Raw genomic sequence first — 19,626 nt, forward strand, 5'->3', positions numbered from 1 at the left:
GAAGTAACAGGAATGTAGAGTACTGGGCTAATGGTAAAATTCTTGGCCGTGTAGATGAACACAGAGATCTGTGTCCAGGTGCGTAAATCCTTGGAAGTTGCCACCCAGGTTAATAGTGTTAAGGAAGCATATGGTGTGTTGGTATTTATTGGTAGCGGGATTGAGTTTCAGAGCCACTAAGTCATGCTTCAGCTGCACAAGAAACTGGTACGGCTGCACCTGGATTATTGCGTACAGTTCTGGTCACTGCATTATAGGAAGGATTTGAAAGCTTTGGAAAGGGTTCAAAGGAGATTTACTAGGATGTTGCCTGGTATTGAAGGAAGGGCTTTTGCCAGAAACGTCGATTTTTCTTCTCCTTGGATGCTGCCTGACCTGCTGTGCTTTTCCAGCACCACTCTGATCAAAACTCTGGTATGGAAGGAAGGTCTTATGAGGAAATGCTGAGGGAACTGAGGCTGTTTTCATTGGAGAGAAGGTTCAGAGGTTACTTAAATCGAGATGTATAAAATAATCAGAGGATTAGATAGAATGGAGAGTGAGAGCCGTTTTCCTTGGATGGTGAAGGCTAACATGAGGGGACATAGCTTTCAATTGAGGGGTGATAGATTTAGGACAGATATCAGGGGTAGTTTCTTTACTTAGACCGTAGTAGGGACTTGAAACAGCCTGCCTGCACCAGTAGTAGATTCTCTGATGTTAACAGCATTTAAATGTGCATTGGACATACGTATGGATAATAATGGGGTGGGTGGGTCAGGGGGTGTGGGGTAGACAGGTTTGGAGGTTACCGGACCGCGGGTGGGGGCTCGTGCACAGTATTCTGCTGCCTAGTCTCCTGAATGGGGAGCGGACTTAGCAAGTGCTTGCTGTGTTAATCTCATTGAACAAATTAGGGGGTAGGGGAGGGTAGGGCTTCAGCAATGCTGCAGGTCCCTTATCGCTGCTCAGAAACAAATCCTGAGACAGAGAGGGGGAGCATGGCAGGCAGAGCGAGGAAAAGGGAAACTTCAGAAAACTCCAAGCCCCAGAGGAGAGGCATTGAATCAATTAACCAAATAATCAATTCTCCAAACGAAATAGTGCCGCCCATCTTGTTCGGATAATCGAGATTCCTCTGTATATCCTGCTCAGGAAAAACAATGAATGCTATCTGTTGGTCAGAAAGGCTGAGAAAATAAAAAGGATTGTTAAAAGTATCTTAGTTGCTGAAACGCTGGCATGATCCGAATCCACATATCCAATATTCCAATGGAAATATTTAATGAGGGACAATTTGAGAAAATATTGCCAGAGAATGTTAAGCAGATAAATGTTCTCTTTGGGGCAGTGTACATTCAACGAAGGTTGTCACTGACAAATAGTTATTGATTGGCTTTGCTAGCATAAATGAAATGTTAGAAAGAAAGTTCCAAAATAAAGTGCGTTGATGCAAGCCACAATTGAGAGATTTTCACAAATTTAAAAAAAACATTGGAAATCCTTGCATGATAATGAGGAGTTATATTTTTTAAAAAACAGAAGAAAATCTATTTTTATTCCTGCCATTTTATGATTAGGCATATTATAACATGTTTTGTTCAAAGCACAGGAAATATGGAAGGTTAACTATCTTATGGATTGATAAGAAAATTATATTTTTTTAATAATCACTTTCAATATATAGAATATGGAAACCATTTTATTTAGTGTTATTCAAAAGAAAGGAAGGGAATCAGGTAGCTAGGTAACTTTTGTAGGTGATTGGGTTAATTGACAATTGAATTGAGTGGGAAATATACATAGCAAACAGGTGAGACTGGCTTTAAGACTGAGTAGATGCAAATGGGTCATTTAGTGGTGGGTTTTCAAAAAGAAAATTGAGCCATTAATAAATTCTATTCACAAAACAATGTGCCTTTGCTTCTACCTCAACAACTGGTTTGGATTTAATAGTCATTGATATGTTATCCTTTCATTCAGTCATGAGGAATTAGCTTTTCTCAAACAAAATAGAATCAATATTGACAAGGATTGTAACGATATTATTCACTCGCTAGCTTTTAATCATTGCAGTCATATGACCCTTCATATGAATGTTGACAGTGAGAATTAATTCTGGTTAAATTTTGCAAACTGAAATGAAATGGATGCTTACACATGCATACCAGTTACTGCTCTACTTTAGACATTTCTACATATAACGACAAATTGTGTGTTTCAAACTTGCAACATACTCGAGACCTCAGAATTATAAATTCAATCACTGTTGGCACGATACCTTTAGATCAATAAGAAAGCCCTCAAAAGGTCGAAATGGATTGTGGACAATGAGATGAAAATTCAGCTGCTGAATAAGCAACAATTCATACTCAAGGATCTGTTCCAAAGCCTTCTCTTGACCTGCAGGGCTCTCCCATAGATTAGCAACAAACTGAGAGCTGGAGACGTTAAATTCATCCACTTTACATGCTAAGTATACACTTGTCAACCTGAACCAGAAAGAGAATAAAAAGATTTAATGAAACAAAATTCCAAAATACAACTATATTACAGCTCAAAAGTCCATTCAATTTAGCAATTCTTTCTCAAAGTCTGCACAAGATATTTAATTTAATCTCATTTCTTTCACAATCCTTATACACTAATATTCTGCTTCAAACAGTTATATAATCTGATTTTAAAATATTGTATAAGTTTACTTCAACATTTGTTTATGGTCCAGAATGCCACATTTTAACCAGCTTCTGCACACAGATTTTGTGATTATCTTCAAATTGTGCCCTTTCATTTTGTCTTGCAAACCAGTGAAAAAAAGTTGTCTATTTGCCTCATCATAATCCTTCATTAACCTCAAGGCTTAAATCCTTTAATCTTCCCTACTCAGTAAAAAAGAACTAATGTCACACGGTTATGGCAATGATTAAAAAATGGACTCTCATTTTTTTGACTTCCATTTAATTCTCAAGACCTTTCATGACCTAAAGTAGATTCTTATTAAAAAATGCAAAAACAGTGAATTAAGATGGCCACAATGGTCACTAAACCAGGTGGCACAAACGTTATGATACCACTAATAAATAAGGTTCTATCTTAGCCATCATTATAGCAAAAGGCTGTGAGATCCCAATCTACTTCTGGTTGTATCACATCTTTCTGGAAATTTCAAGCACTGCATGAAAGTCTCCAGCAGTTATCCAGCTTGAACAAAAATTAAATCCAAACATGGTAATACATAACAGAAATACAGAACAGAAAAATGGATTTGTAAGAGTAGAACTGGAAAGTTCTTTTCTCCACCCCCCTCACCCCCCCCCCCCCCACCACCACCACCTCCACCCTACAGTTTCTCTTGCACTTTCTTGAAAAAACAATGCTCAATAATAAAGCAAATTGGAAAAATGTCCATTCAGTGAGAACTCAAGATGCAAGACATGAATTACACAACCCCAATCTCAGGTTACAATCTAACTCTTTAAAAGACTCTCAGCACTTCTCACATAATCATTTTTTGTACCAGACACTTTCCCCTTTTTCCACATTTCCAATGCTATGTTTGATGCCATGTTTTAATAATGTTTTTCAGGATTAGTAAACAATAAAATTCCTGTTATTACATAGAATCTCAATAATGCAGAAAGACAGCATACAGACCATAGAGTCTGAACCAACCCTCCGAAGATAATCCCACCCAGACCCAACCTGTAACCCCACATTTACCCTGGCTAACCACTGAGCACTATGCTACCCTCAAGAAAATCTTCTAATTAGCTCCTTCATTTCATCTCATTAACTACTTTAATTAATGTGTGATTATAGCTACTTGGTAAAAGCAAAACATTTCTTTATTATTTCGGCCAACACAGGGTTTTGTTTTGAAAAAGGAACCCATTCACCCTGCCTCAATGGTCATATCAACATAAAATTAAAACAGTGAGTTCTGAGCAGCAGCAATTACAGAGCAGGAATTAAGAAAAGGCTATTTTTGAAATACAAATTACAATTTATTTCTGTAATATTGAATCAAAAATGTATATTTACACCAGCATTCACAATGATCATTACATGCAATCTCAAGAATTTATGGAATTTGTTAAGTTTTGATAACATTATCTTATTACAGATAAAATAGGAATAAAATAAAACTTAAATTAACAGCTCTTTGAAAATTCTCAGTAACCTGGTGAATTAACAACTTTGGAAACAGTAAACCAGTCAGGAAACAGACAAAACTCACATAATAGTCCTTGGATGATATTCCATTACAGAATTATTCAAAAAGAATCTCTTGAAATACATACTTGCAGTTCCCTAAACAAAAGACACATAAACAATGCTCTAAAGATCAATTACAAATCCTTAACTATTGTGCATATGTGTAAGTGAAGATAATAGTTGGATTTTGAAAAAAACACATTTTACCTTTTATACAACCAATGTATTGTGTTATTTAAAGCAACTGTGGTAAATTGCACCCAATCACTTTCTTTAAAACATTGTTCTCATATTCAGTTTTCACATGAAAATCAGACCTTAAACAAGTATTGTTTCGCAATGAGGCAAATTAAACAGGCTGAAGAGACAGTTGACGTGTCGTCAATTAATAAATCACAAAAGGACTCTCACTTTGTGTAAACATGAGATATGTGTTCTTACCACCACAGATTTAGGCATGATGGGTTTAAATGCAGAACAGAATTCCAACAATCTCTTTTCATAGTATTTACGTAGTACCTCCTCTTCCTGAGGTTCCAGCAATGCCCCTGGAGAAAGCTGTTCAGGAAAACCAAAGCAAAGCAATCATTATCAAGGCAAACAACCAGTAAATAGCAACTCAATACACATTATATTTCTCTCTTTAACAAAAAGAGGAAAAGGCTTTAAATAGGTTTAACTTCATCTTTCTGAGGGAAAGGGGGTGAAGAAAATGGAGAGAGAGAGAGAGAGAGAGAGAGAGAGAGAGAGATGGTGAGCTCTAACAAAATCGATGCTGCCTTTTATAATTTTTTAAAAATTGATTGCACTAATTTTTCAAAGAGGATTTTTTTTTATTCTGACCAAGAGAAATAAGTCAGCCAAAAATAACATATCCTATCCAACACCATTTGAGGAAATGGAACAACAATAAGAACTGTCTTCATTCAAAGGGAAGATCCTCTAAATAATGGTCAATCTGCAGCCATATCAATCTCAACCATAGTCCAAAGCAAACATAAATAGAAAATCAATTCAACGGTGATAGCTTCAACTCCAAGTAATTCTGACTGCAATGGTCCTTCCTAAACAATTGCAAGTTCTTTAGTTGCACAATTTTCGAAAATTCAGTATATGCATACATTTTAAATTTGAGAAGAATCAATCTTCATTTATCAAGCTTATAATGTAAGTTGTTAGCTGAGGATATTAGATGTTAACTTTTCATTATAGTTGATACATCATATTTTTCAAATAATTCATTCCTAAAAATATTTTGAATTTCATGGGCTGCATTTGTGTACCTTTGTCTTGATTTAAAACATGAAGAAAGCAAGTCAAAATCAATATTTCCAAACCCCTCATAATCATATAGAATTTTGGAAACTGAAGTGTAATTTCTAAATAGGATCCAAGGCCGACAAAAGTCAACAAATGGAGCAGGTGGTTTTAACAAACTATGGTCTGAGTTTTGCAGTCATCAGCTTCAAAGATGGCACATATCACAGACCTCAAACAAAATTGCTCACAAGGATTTAATGCTTTTTGTGGCATGGATTTCACCTTTATCCCCAAAATTTACTTCTTATGCAATTTCTCCTCATCTCAGTCCCAAATGGCCAATCCCATATCCTTTAGATTAGATTAGATTATTATAGTTCTGTTTGGCGAGCTGGGAATTTGTGTTGCAGATGTTTCATCCCCTGTCTTGGTGACTTCCTCATTGCTTGGGAGCCTCCTGTGAAGCGCTTCTGTGATGTTTCCGCCGGCATTTATAGTGATTTGTATCTGCCGCTTCCGGTTGTCAGTTCCAGCTGTCCGCTGCAGTGGCCGGTATGTTGGGTCCAGGTCGATGTGCTTATTGACCGAATCTGTGGATGAGTGCCATGCCTCTAGGAATTCCCTGGCTGTTCTCTGTTTGGCAGGTCTTATAATAGTAGTGTTGTCCCAATCGAACTCATGTTGCTTGTCATCTGCGTGCTTGGCTACTCAGGATAGCTGGTCATGTCGTTTCGTGGATAGTTGGCGTTCATGGATGAGGATCGTTAGCTGTCTTTCTGTTTGTCCTATGTAGTGTTTTGTGCAGTCCTTGCATGGGATTTTGTTCATGACATTAGTTTTGCTCATGCTGGATATCAGGTCCTTCGTCCTGGTGAGTTGTCTGAGAGTGGCTGTTGGTTTGTGTGCTGTTATGAGTCCTAGTGGTCACAGTAGTCTGGCTGTCAGTTCAGAAATGTTTTTAATGTATGGTAGTGTGGCTAATCTGTTGGGTTGTGGCATGTCCTCATTCTGTTGTCTTTCCCTTAGGCATCTGTTGATGAAATTGCAGGGGTATCTGTTTTTGGTGAATACATTGTGTAGGTGTTCTTCTTCCTCTTTTTGCAGTTCTGGTGTACTGCAGTGTGTTGTGGCGCTTTTAAACAGTGTCTTGATGCAACTTCTTTTGTGTGTGATGGGGTGGTTGCTTTCGTAGTTTAGGAGGATGTCACCTAGACAGGGGACAAAACGTCTGCAACACAAATTCCCAGCTTGGCGAACAGAACCACAACAACGAGCACCCGAGCTACAAATCTTCTCCCAAACATAGATTAGATTATTTACAGTGTGGAAACAGGCCCTTTGGCCCAACAAGTCTACACTGACCGTCCGAACAGCAACCCACCCAGACCCATTCCCCTACATTTACTCCTTCACCTAACACTACGGGCAATTTAGCATGGCCAATTCACCTAACCTGTACATCTTTGGACTGTGGGGGAAACCGGAGCACCTGTAGAAAACCCACGCAGACACAGGGAGAATGTGCAAACTCCACACAGACAGTTTCCTGAGGCAAGATTGAACACAGGTTCCTAGCGCTGTGAGGCAGCAGTGTTATCCACTGTGCCACCATGCCACCCAGACTATGGCATCTTAAACGATGACATCTGATTCTAGACTCACTGGTCATTGGGAACATCTTTCCTGCATTTACCCTGCGTAGTCCTGTTAAAAATGCCAAGGTTGCTATTAGATCTGCTTCATACACCTAAATTCCAGTGAATATAATCCTAATCAATCCAGTTTCTCTTTATAATTCAATCCTGCATTCCAGGAATCAACCTGGCAAAATTTTGCTGTACTCCTCCATAGCCAGAATATTCCTCCTGAGAGAAGGAAACCAAAATTGCATACAATACTCCTGGTGTGGTTTCATTGAGGCCTTGTACAACTGCAGCAAGATATCCCTGGACAGTTTAGTTAGGGAGGGAGGTAGAGAGAAGACAGAGCTATAGACCGACTTCAACAGGAGAGAAAATGCTGGTTTATTATAAAAGATTTAATAGCAGAGCACTTGGAAAACAGTGACAGGATCAGACTGAGTCAATATGGACTCACAAAAGGGAAATCATGCTTGACAAACCCACTGGAATTTCTTTTGAGAATGTAACTAGTGGTTTAATAAGGTGGAGGACCTGGGTTACTTGGACTGTCAGAAGGCTTTCAATAGAATTCCCACATAAGAGATTAACATGTGAAATTAAAACACGTAGGATTGGGATAGTGCATGTTCACAGAACCATAGATGCCCTCCATTGTGGAAGCAGGCCATTTGACCCATCAAGTCCACACCAACCCCCCCTCCGACAAACAACTCACCTAAACTCACAGCCCCCCCCACCTCATCCTTATAACCTGCATTCCTCATGGCTAACCCACCTAGCCTCCACATATCTCAACACTACAGATAATTTAGCATGGCCAATCCACCTAATCCGCACATTTTTGGACTCTGGGAGGAAACCAGAGCACCCAGAGGAAACCCATGTAGACACAAGGAGAAGGCACAAACTCAACACAGACAAGTGTTTGGCAGACAGGGCAAAAAGAGTAGGATTAAACATGCATTTTTCCAAGTGCCAGGCAGTGACTGATAGGATATCGTAGGTCAGTGCTCAAACACCAGCTACCACAACATAGATTAATGGTTTAGATTAGGAAACTATACGTATTATCTCCAAATCTTCATTTCTATATAATGCCAGTTTGGCCACATTATGTACAGGTTTGGTCACAAGTCTTCAAAGGATGTCACTGCACCAGAGAAGGTGCAGGAGAGATAAGGCTGGAGTGATTCAGCTACAAAGACAGACTAGAGAGGATGAGGCTGTTTCCTTTAGAATAGAGAAAGCCGAGAGAGGACCTGTTGCGATGCACAAAATTTGACAGACATGAATAGGACTGATAGAGAGAAACTCTTTCCCTTTAGTGAAGGGATCAATAATCGAGGGCACAGTTTGAAAATAAAAAGGAGAATTAGAGGAGATTTGAGAAAAAAAAATTCACCAGCAGATAGTGGGTATCAGGTCTCATTCCGTAAAAAGGGGTGACAGGTGCAGAAACTGTCAAGAATTTATTTAGTTGAGCACTTGAAATGCCATAGTATACAAGGCTACTGGCCAAGTGATGGAAAATGGGATTAGAACTGATGTTTGATGACCAGCAGACGTAACGACTGAAGGGTCCCTTTCCATGATGTAAAAACTCCGACTCCTGGTTTCTGAACAATTTCATCTAAATATGGATAATTAGTTCAAGAAGTTTAGTATCTTCTCACAAATACCACCAATCTGAATTTTCTTTAGTGAAGATAGCAGTGTTGTGGAAAACATTGTGCCAATCCTGTGTAAGCACAGATTTCCATCCTGTTTGCATAATGGAATAATCTTGTTATGCTAACAAAGGAAATGTCATCAGATTGTTTCTTATATTTGGGTTCCATTATGAGCCTAAAAAACCCAATGAAATCTTCTAATGGTTGCACTTTAACTGGTTGGTCAAGACTGTTTTTTGTTTGGACTTGCTATTCTAACTGTTTTATCAGCTCTTTACCCACCTAACTTATTTATTATCCCTTTTTAGGCTCCTTATGCCTCTCACAACTTACTTTCCTGTCTACCTTAGTGTTATCAGCAAGTATACTAATCATACCTTTGGTCCCTTCATCCAAGTTAGCTACTCAAAATTGTAAAACGTTGATGCTCCAGTCATCTCTGTGCCACAGCATTTGTTACACCTTGGCAAAAGTGAGTACTGCAGATGCTGAAGATTAGAATCAAGAGTGTGGTGCTGGAAAAGCACAGGAGGTCAGGCAGCATCCGAGGAGCAGACAAATCGACGTGTCAGGCAAATGCCCTTCATTTGTTACATCTTGGCAACTGAATAATAACTCAATTATGCCTACAGGTCATTCTGCTATAACGCACATTCTGTCAACGCGAATTCGCTGTAACGCGATTGATGAAGAGGGGGCATTGTTTCTAAAGAGCAAACTTTTAAACATATGTTGGCTATAGTATATTCATATCACCAATATTTTAAGTGTTATTTGTACAGTGCAATTTTTGTATAGCATGGGGTCGCACAAGAATTCAACTGTCACGTTCTGGAAGAACTGCATATGCTCTGTTCACGAGACAATCTTCTAGCCCTCCCTATATCATACCACAAACTTTTATGTTCTGCAATAACCTTTCACGTATCAAATGCCTCTGAAAACTTAAGTCAATTTTCCCCTTTATCTCAGCACAAATATTTTCCTCAAATATCTTCAGTAAATCGATTAGACTTAATTTCCTTTTCACAAAATCATGTTGAATTTGCCCAATTACCTTGAATTTTAAAATTGTCCAACTATAACATCTTTAATAAAAACCTCTAGTATTTCTGGTGATTGTAGAACATAGGTCTGTCTTCTTTGAGACTAAAGGATATTTTGACTTTTTCCTGCCCAAATCTCTATAACATCACAAGGTTGATTGAAGCTTAAAGCAGTTTCTAACATTAATTCTGTCAGAACAATTACATGTCCAACAATTTTACACAAAATGAAATAAAAGATACATGGAATTTTATACGGTATTACCTACATAACTTCGTAGTGTTACACATTTCAGGAACACACCCTAGTGAAACAACACTAGATGCTCCCATCGTGATTAATGTAAATACTGCAATTAGCTTCTGTAGAAATTCTCTCATCAAAAAAAACCCTTTAAACATTATATCCTGCAAGTTATTACTTTGCTGAATTACCCTCTTCATAAATTAACATCTTTTTAAAATTAATTTAAAGTTAAAGGAGATATGCTAACTCCTTCCATTCACCTTAAGCTCAATATTTCTCAAGCTTCCCCTCTGGAACACTGCTGATCATGTGCAAAAAGGCATTAAAAAAAAACTCTTGATATAATAGGTCTGTATTCACCATTTAATTGACTGACATTAAATCAACTTAAAACACATGAACTAGTTATTCAGGACAGACAACATAGTCAATGGTAATTACAATTTAGTAGACCTCACTCCAAAATGTGCAATGTTTTCAAGGATTTTTCCTGTAACCAAAAGCTTTACAAAATGGAAACTCATCATGATGTCCAAGATTTGTATCTGCTAGGACTTCAACATTGCACGTGAAGGAGTGGAGAAGTACCAACAGCGAATTGTTGATGCCAGAGTTCAAATGCATATTGGCAAACATCACAGTTTTTGTCAATTTCACAGCTGTAATAACGATCAACACTAACAGTTTTACCATTTTTGCAAGAGAGTTTCATGGCTACCGAGTTTTTTTATTTATCATTGTTGGGATGTGGCATTGCTCACTGGGTCAGCATTTATTGTCCATTCCTAATTATGTTTGAGAAGATAGTGGTGAAATAGCCTTCTTGAACTGCTGCAGTCCATGTGGCTGTAGGTAGATCCACAATGCTGGGAGGGAGGGAATTCCAGGAATATGACCCTGTGACAGTGAAGGAATGGCAACATATTTCCAAGTCAGGATAGCAAGTGGTTTGCAGGAGGACTTGCAGGCAGTGGCATCTTCATGTATCTGCTGCTCTTATCCTTCCAGGTGAAAGTGGTCGTTCTTTGAAAGATGGTGTCTCAGGTTTTTTGGCAAATTACTGCATTGCCTCCAACCATTTTCTGATATCATGGTAACTCAATTCTACCAACAATTATTTCTAGAAATATCTCAAAGAATATATTTTACCTTTCCACATGGCAGAATCTTCATCTGAAATTTCTTATTGGCTTCAGTTCTCATATTTTCTAATATTTCTTCACTCTGAAAAATCCAACATCTCTTCTGTGTACTGTTGTTAAACATCTTTGAACATCATTTGGCATTCACTCCTGTTGTCAAATACAAAACAGAACAATATCATGAGTTGTTCAAAAACAATGGTTTTCACACAGTTTAGAACATGTCATTTCCATCTCTGACAGACAATTTAACAATGCAAGAACAATGAGAACACATGAGAATGAGTACAGATGAGTCTAACAAGGATATTGTTGTCCTGCCACATCTAATCGTGATTATTGGTGGTGGACAAAACAGAGGAGGTACCAACTCTACAAATATCTCCATCTTGAATAATGGAGCAGCGAAAGACAAGGCTCAAGCATATGAAATAATCAGCCAGAGATATCGAGTAGATTACCCATCTTAGCTCCTCCGGAAGGGATACCAACACAGATGTCAGTCTTCAGTAAACTCAATTGACTCTGCAAGATCAAGAAATGGCTGAAGGTACTAGACAGTGCAAAGGTAATGGGCCCTGACAACATGCCAGCAAGAGTACTGAAGATTATGTTTCAAAACCTGGCAATCTCCTAGCCAAGCAGTTCCAATATATATAGAACACTGGCATTTCCTTGGCAATTTGGAAAACTGTCCATCAACCTGTACACAAAAACCAAAATAAATCCAACCCAGTCAATTACCACCCCATCAGTCTAATCTCAAACATGAGCAAGATGATGGTAGAGGTCATCAACAGTGCTATCAAGCAGTACCTGCTGAACAATAACCTGTTCAATAACACCCAATTTAGGTTCTGCCAAGGCCACTAAGTTCATGCCTCATTACAGGCTTGACTCAAACATGAGAAAAGAGCTGAATGCAAGAGAGGAATTGAAACTGATATGAAGACCACATTTGACAGAGTGCGGCATTAAATAGCCTGAGCAAAGAAAACAAAATCAATGAATCATGAGGAAATACTTCATTGGTTGGAGTAATACCTTGCACAAATGAAGACAGTTGGACATTGCTGGAGGTCCGTCATCTCAGCTTGAGGATGTCCACTGTAGGATTTCCTCAAGCTAATGTTCTAGGCCCTACTATCTCCAGCTGCTTTACCAGTGACATTCCCTCTATCACAAAGTCAAAAGTGGGGATGTTCACTGATGATCATGCCACATTCAGCAACTTTTGCAACTCCTCAGTTGACCTGGACCAAATCTAGGCTCCGGCTGAAAAATGGGAAGTAACATTTGTGCCACACAAATACCAAGCGATGACCATCTACACCAAGAGAGTCTAATAAAAGCCTCTTAACATTCAATGGCATTACCTCACCGAATCTCCACGATCACGGAAGTTATCATTGACCATAAACTTTACTTGTCTAGCTGTATATAAACCGAAGCTACAACAGCAGGTCAGATGCTACAAATCGCGCAACAAGTGACTCAACTCTTGACTTCCATCCACAAATCTCTCCATCTAAAAGCACAAAACAGTGTGTGATGGAATACTCCCCATTTGCCTGAATGACAGTAGCTCTAACAATACTAAAGAAGTTTGATACAATCCATGAAAAGTAGATCAAGGAGGCTGGAAGAACAAGCAAGCAAGGCAGCACCAGGAAGTGAAGAAGTCAACATTTTGGGTATAACTCTTCTTCAGGAATGGAGGTGGAGATAGAGGAAGCTGATGAGAAAGATTGGGGGGGGGGGGGGGGGGGGGTGTGAAAGAGGGTTTTGGGTAGGGAGAAGGGTGGAATGATAAGGTAGTGATAGGTGAACACAGGCTGTGGATAATACCTGGTGGTTGATGGGAGGAATGAATCCGGTTGTTAACCGGAAGAAAGGGTAAGGCAATATCTACTTTACTTTTTCACTACCAGAAAAGGGTTAGAGTTAGGTTTGTATTTTAACACTATTCTAGTTTGACTGCCAATTCTATACTTCAATCTTTTTATAGCTAGGAAACATACTTCATAGAAACCTTTTTTTCAAATTTACAGTGATTTCAAAAATAATAAATGTTTATGGCACTGGACTAGCATTCCAGAAAATGAGAGCTCAGACTGTACTATGACAGTAGATATTACATTGATCTTAAAGTAATTTGTGGTCCATGCCACTCAGAAATGTTATAAAATACAATTGTTTTAGTCACACCTTTCATCCAATTTGACACACACTTAAGATCATAGAAAAGAGTGTGGGGCTAGAAAAGCACAACAGGTCAGGCAGCATCCAAGGAACAGGAGAATTGACATTTCAGGCAAAAGCCCTTCATCAGGAATGGGCTTTTGCCCGTAACATCGACTCTCCTGCTCCTCAGATGCCGCCTGACCTGCTGTGCTTTTCCAGCATCACACTCTCTAATCTTCAGCATTTGCAGTCCTCACTTTCGCCTAAGTTCATAGTCAGCCATTCACCCCATTAGGTTTGCATCACCAAAATCATGGCTGAACTGATAATCCTCAACTCCACTTTCCTGCTTTGTTCCCATAACCCTGCACCCCCTTAATGATTAAAAATCTGCTTCAGCCTTGAATATACTTAATGACCCGGCTTTGATAGCCTTCTCAATAAAGAATGCCACAGATTTACTTCCTTCCTATGGATTCTTAGTGCCACCAGAACAACAAGTTGGAGTTATTCACATCTATCGGGAAGAAGGAAAAAACATTTCTTTTTAAGATGATGGAAAACTATTAAATTAGATGTTTGGTGGAATTTGACTGTCCTTACCCTTGAAACAAAGTTAACAAGCAAATGCAGTGAGCAATTAGACAGACATTTTGCATTATCTCGTAATTCATGAGGACGGATTAGGTAAATTGGACCTGCACTTTCTGGAGTTTAAAAAGAGATTTATTATGATTGAAATGCAAAATCCTGAGAGGATGTTTCCACCTTACTGGTGAATCTAGAATGAGTGAGCATAATTGCAGGCGTTGACCAAGACAAATTTCTTCATTCAAAAGAAATTATGTAAACATTTGGAATTCTCTACCTCAGAGGCTTTTGATTTCAAATCACTGAATATATTCATGGTTGCAATTGATAGAATTTTCAGCTGAATCACATAAGGTTACAATAAAAAGTGAAGTTGTAGACCAGACACCTTCTTGTTAAATAGTGAAGTAAACATGTGAGGGTACATGACAACATAGTTTTCTATTTCTTATGATTTTTAAAAAAGACTGCTAGCTTTGGTCAAGTATCTTTGCTGCATGCTAAACGAAGCAGATTAAAATCAGTAATCATCAAATCTTGACAACACCAGGATAGATAAGATGTCCAATTGGTTCTACATGTCCATGCGTCATATTTTCAGTCAAATAGGTCAAAAAGCAGGTTGCAAGAGGGATACAAACACTTTAGAGATATTGATAGGTTAAATCAGTTAATAGGTTAAAAAGTTGGCAAATGAGGGAAGTAATGTGGGAAAATGTGGAAGTTGTTCATTTCAGAAGGGAGAACAAAAGAATACAATAACTTAAATAGGGGAAAAATATAACACAAAAGGGACTCAAGGGTCTTACTCCAACTGTACAAGACACTGATGATATCATATCAGTATTGGTCCCCTTATTTAAGGAAAGTTATCATTTCATTAGACGCGGTTCAGATAATGTTCTTCAGGATGATTCCTGGTATGGACGGATTATGTCATTAGCCAAGGGAGTCGACTCACTGGAACTTAGAAGAATGCGAGGTAATCTCATGGAAACATACAGGATTGTTAAAGGGGCGTTACAGTAAATGCTGAGAGGATGTTCTTCTCATGGGAAAAGTCTAGGACCAGAAGTCATAGCCTAAGAGTTAAGGGGTGCCAATTCAAAACTAAGAGGAAGAGGATTTTTTTTCTCTCAGGAGCTTGATTCTGTTTAGAATTCCTTGCTACAGAGAGCAGTAAGGCTAGAGTACTTGTGTATATTGAAGGTTGAAATATATAGATTCTTGATCAGTAGACGAATCAAAGTTTATGGAGAAAGAACAGGAAAGTGGACTTGAAGAATGTAGAATCATAACCCTATTGAATGGCAGAGCAGGCTTGAAGAATGGAGCAGCTTACTCTTGTTTCTATTTCTTGTGGTTTTATGGTGTCAAGATCATTCAAATCTCAGCTGTTTCAATACAGCATTGAGACAGTACTGCACAACTGAGGTACAATCTTGGATGAGATAACTAATCTCATTTGCTCTCAGGTGAACATAAAGAATGGATCCCATGGCATTAATCTCAAATAGAAGGGTAAAGATTTATTTCCTAAAATTACTTTTTTTTTAAAAACTTGACCAACAATTTTCCACAAAAAGCACATCCGAGCACTATGTTGACTCCCATTTTATAGAACATTTTGAAAGTTCAAGGTTTTGTGCATGGGAAATCATGTCTCACAAACCTGACTGAGTTTTTTTGAAAAAGTAACAAAGAAGATTGATGAGGGTAGAGTAGTAGATGTGATCTATATGGACTTCATTAAGATGTTCGACAAGGTTCCCCATGGGAGACTGGTTAGCAAGGTTAGATCTCATGGAATACAGGGAGAACGAGCCATGTGGATACAAAACTGGCTCAAAGGTAGAACACTGAGGGTGATGGTGGAGACTGGAGGCCTGTGACCAGTGGAGTGCCCCAAAGGACGGTGCTGGCTCCTCTACTTTTTGTCATTTATATACATGCTTTGGATGCGATCATAAGAGGTACAGTTAGTAAGTTTGCAGACGACACCAAAATTGGCGGTGAAGTGGACAGCGAAGAAGGTTACCTCAGATTACAATAGAATCTTGATCAGATGGGTCAATGGGCCGAGAGGTGGCAGATGGAGTTTAATTCAGATAAATGCGAGGTGCTGCATTTTGGGAAAGCAAATCTTAGCAGGACATATACACTTAATGGTAAGGTTCTAGGGAGTGTTGCTGAACAAAGACCTTGGAGTGCAGATTCATAGCTCCTTGAAAGTGGAGTCACAGGTAGATAGGATAGTGAAGAAAGCATTTGGTATGCTTTCTTTTATTGTTCAGAGTATTGAGTACAGGAGTTGGGAGGTCATGTTGCGGCTGTACAGGACATTGGTTACGCCACTGTTGGAATATTGCATGCAATTCTGGTCTCCTTCCTATCGGAAAGACGTTGTGAAACTTGAAAGGGTTCAGAAAAGATTTACAAGGATTTTGCCATGGCTGGAGGATTTGAGCTATAGGGAGAGGATGAATAGGCTGGGGCTGTTTTTCTTGAAGCATCGGAGGCTGAGAGGTGACCTTATAGAGGTTTACAAAATTATGAGTGGCATGGATAGGATAAATAGACAAAATCTTTTCCCTGGGGTCAGGGAGTCCAGAACTAGAGGGGATAGGTTTAGGGTGAGAGGGGAAAAATATAAAAGAGACCTAAGGGGCAACTTTTTCACGCAGAGGGTGGCATGTGTATGGAATGAGCTGCCAGAGGAAGTGGTGGAGGCTGGTACAATTGCAACATTTAAGAGGCATTTGGCTGGGTATATGACTAGGAAGAGTTTGGAGAGATATGGGCCGGGTGCTGGCAGATGGGACTAGATTGGGTTGGGATATCTGGTCAGCATGGACGGGTTGGACCAAAGGGTCTGTTTCCATGCTGTACATCTCTATGGCTCATTAATTAAACATAAAAAAAACTTCCAGATGACCTACTTTTGCCCAGTTTCAGACCAAGTGTGCAGCATTACTAGAGTAACAACCATTATTTGCAAATATAAACAACAAATTGCATTTATACAGCACCTTTTTATGTAAAACAAAATCCCAAAGCAATTCACAGGAGCATTACAAAATTTGGCACCAAGCTAGATAATCCAGTGTCCTGGCATATGACCACAGACTTGACCAAACACATTAATTATACAGGCATCTTAAAAAGATGACATAAGAAGTGACCAATCATTCAATTTTAAACTTTATATGGTGTTGCAATCTGACAGGCATTTAAAACAAAAGAGTTACAACATATCGTTTCTGTCTTCTTTATCAGGCCCATCACTAAATAACCTCATGATCACAATGTGAGAAGTTGTGTTTGTCATCATGCAACTTTAACTTACAGCCAAATAAGAACTTTTGAAGTAAACTGTGGATGCTGAACATCTTAATCAAAAACAGAAATTCCTAGCAAAACTCAGCAGGTCTGTCAGCATCTTTGGAAAGAAAACACAGATAATATGGCAAGTTCTGTGACTCTTTATGGGAAGCCAGTTTCTGACATAGAGTCACCAGATTCAAAACATTAACCTTTCTTTCTTTTCACAGCTGCTGCCAGATCTGCTAAGTTTTACCAGCAATTTCTGATTTGTTTAAGCACCTCTGAAGTGTGTAATATTGGGGAAAACACCAACGAATTTTCACACAGCAAGCTCCCACAAACAGCAATGTGAAAGAAGATCAATTAATTTTAGTGACATTGGGATCCAAGGCTAACTACACCATAAATATTAGTCAATGCACCAATATCCAGTCTTCTTTCCTAATATAAGAACGTGAGACAGAATCTTTTGTATCCATCTGAAAAGGCAGATTTAGGTTCAATTGAAAATCTCATCCAAAAGACAACTTTTCCAACTATCCCTCAGTATTAAAATGTAATCGCAGCCTACATTCACGCGCACAATACATGTAGCAAGACTTGAATTCTTAATCTTTAAATTCAGGACTAGGAAACATTAACAATGCACACTTGCAGGAACAGCAGACCAAATATGAAAGAAGCACAAAGAGTTTAAATCGATCTGCAGAACAGTCCAGATGCCACCTGTAGCTCAAGTCAAATCCCACGTCCTCTTTTACGACAACAGGAGTCGAGGGCTTCACTGGGACTCACCAAGCTGCTCACACATTCAAACTTCATGGTACAGGGATCAGCATTTAGCTGCTCCATTTCCGAACCATACTTTGCCCCCACTGCACACTGACCCACAATCACTCGCTATGAGAGGCACTCACTTGCACCAATATTAGTTGCCACTAACGTTCACACGCTGCTGGCTCGAGATTCCTTTCCTGTTTCCGCTGTTCAATAGACTCCGCCTCCTAGTGACGTTCGGCGGAGCGTTCCTCCAATGGGAGACTATGTTGGTCGAACGCCATGATCTCGCGTGAGGAGAGTCAGCCAGAGATTCCTAACGGTTTGGAACGTTGGAGGCCAGCTGTCATTTGCTCGAGACCGGGAAGGAACGGCGGAGGTAAACTCAGAGGGACGTGCAATGTCTTACTCTCCAGTCATGAATACCGAGCTATGTGACTATGAGAAACAGAATGCAAAGGTTAGAAGGGAAAGAATAATAAGGAACCTGAGGGACAACTTTTTTACTTTGAGGGTGGTACGCATATGGAATGAGCTGCCAAGGGAAATGGTTGAGACGTATATTAACAACATTTAAAAGGCATTTGGACAAATACATGGCTAGGAAAGGTTTGGAAGGATATGGGTCAAGTGCAGGGAAATGGGGTTAGTGTTGATGATATTTTAGTCAGCATGGGCCAAACGGCCTGTCTGTATGACTCTATAAACTAACCTCTCTTCACCAGTTAGCAGCCTTTGATGGGGTTGACCACACCATTCTCATTCTATGGTCTGCCCGAAACTTGATGGTCTTCCAGATTCCTGATGGCAGTGGTGAAAGTCGCTAAGCTACAAGACACCTTCAGCATCCACACAGGATGATCAGCAAGCTGGCAGGGGAATATGGAAGCTGAACATGAAATTGTTGACGTTAGAAAACATTGAGGAACCCCTCTTTGAGTCTCCAGCAGACTGGTGGGAACCAGTCAAAGGGAACATCAAGAGGTTCTTCATGCTCAAAGGTGTTTAGATGTGGGCAAAACTGTCCAAATTCCAGAAAAGAATGCAGAACCTATTCCTGCTGCAGAAAATGGGGATCAATGTCATGGAGGATCTCTAGGAAGTGAAGACATTGATTAGGCTACTTTTGAAATATTGTGTGTAATTCTGGTCTCCCTCCTGTAGGAAGGAAGTTGTGAAATTTGGAAGGGTTCAGAAAAGAATTACAAGGATGTTGCCAGGGTTAGAGAGTTTGAGCTATAGGGAGAGACTGAAAAGGCTGGACTCTTTTCCCTGGAGCGTCGGAGGCTGAGGGGTGACCTTACAGAAGTTTATAAAATCATAAGAGGCATGAATAGAGCAAGTAGACAAGGTCTTTACCTTAGGTTGGGGGGAGTCCAGACCTAGAGGACATATGTTTAGGATGAGGTGGGAAAGACTGAAAAGGGACCTAAGGGGCAAGTTTTTCATGCAGAGGTGGTGCGTGTATGGAATGAGCTGCCAAAAAAAATGGTGAATGTTGGCACAATTACAACATTTAAAAGGCATCTGGATACGTATATGAATAGG

At 39.3% G+C, this 19,626-nt stretch overlaps 1 protein-coding gene across 1 annotated transcript in view; it reads right to left on the bottom strand.

Moving 5' to 3' along the window:
* Nucleotides 1-18,302, bottom strand: part of ccnh (cyclin H) — a 43,844-nt gene extending 25,542 nt beyond the window's left edge. The window contains exons 1-5 of the mRNA XM_060844137.1: nucleotides 18,219-18,302; nucleotides 11,210-11,352; nucleotides 4,636-4,752; nucleotides 4,217-4,290; nucleotides 2,261-2,471 (exon numbers count right to left, since the gene is read on the bottom strand). Coding sequence (XP_060700120.1) covers nucleotides 2,261-2,471; nucleotides 4,217-4,290; nucleotides 4,636-4,752; nucleotides 11,210-11,326 — 519 coding nt within the window. The 5' untranslated portion in view covers nucleotides 11,327-11,352; nucleotides 18,219-18,302. The remainder of the gene's footprint in view (nucleotides 1-2,260; nucleotides 2,472-4,216; nucleotides 4,291-4,635; nucleotides 4,753-11,209; nucleotides 11,353-18,218) is intronic.
* Nucleotides 18,303-19,626: the final 1,324 nt, after the last annotated feature.

This window comes from Hemiscyllium ocellatum, chromosome 2 (genome assembly GCF_020745735.1).
Source record: "Hemiscyllium ocellatum isolate sHemOce1 chromosome 2, sHemOce1.pat.X.cur, whole genome shotgun sequence".
Lineage (NCBI taxonomy): Eukaryota > Metazoa > Chordata > Chondrichthyes > Orectolobiformes > Hemiscylliidae > Hemiscyllium > Hemiscyllium ocellatum.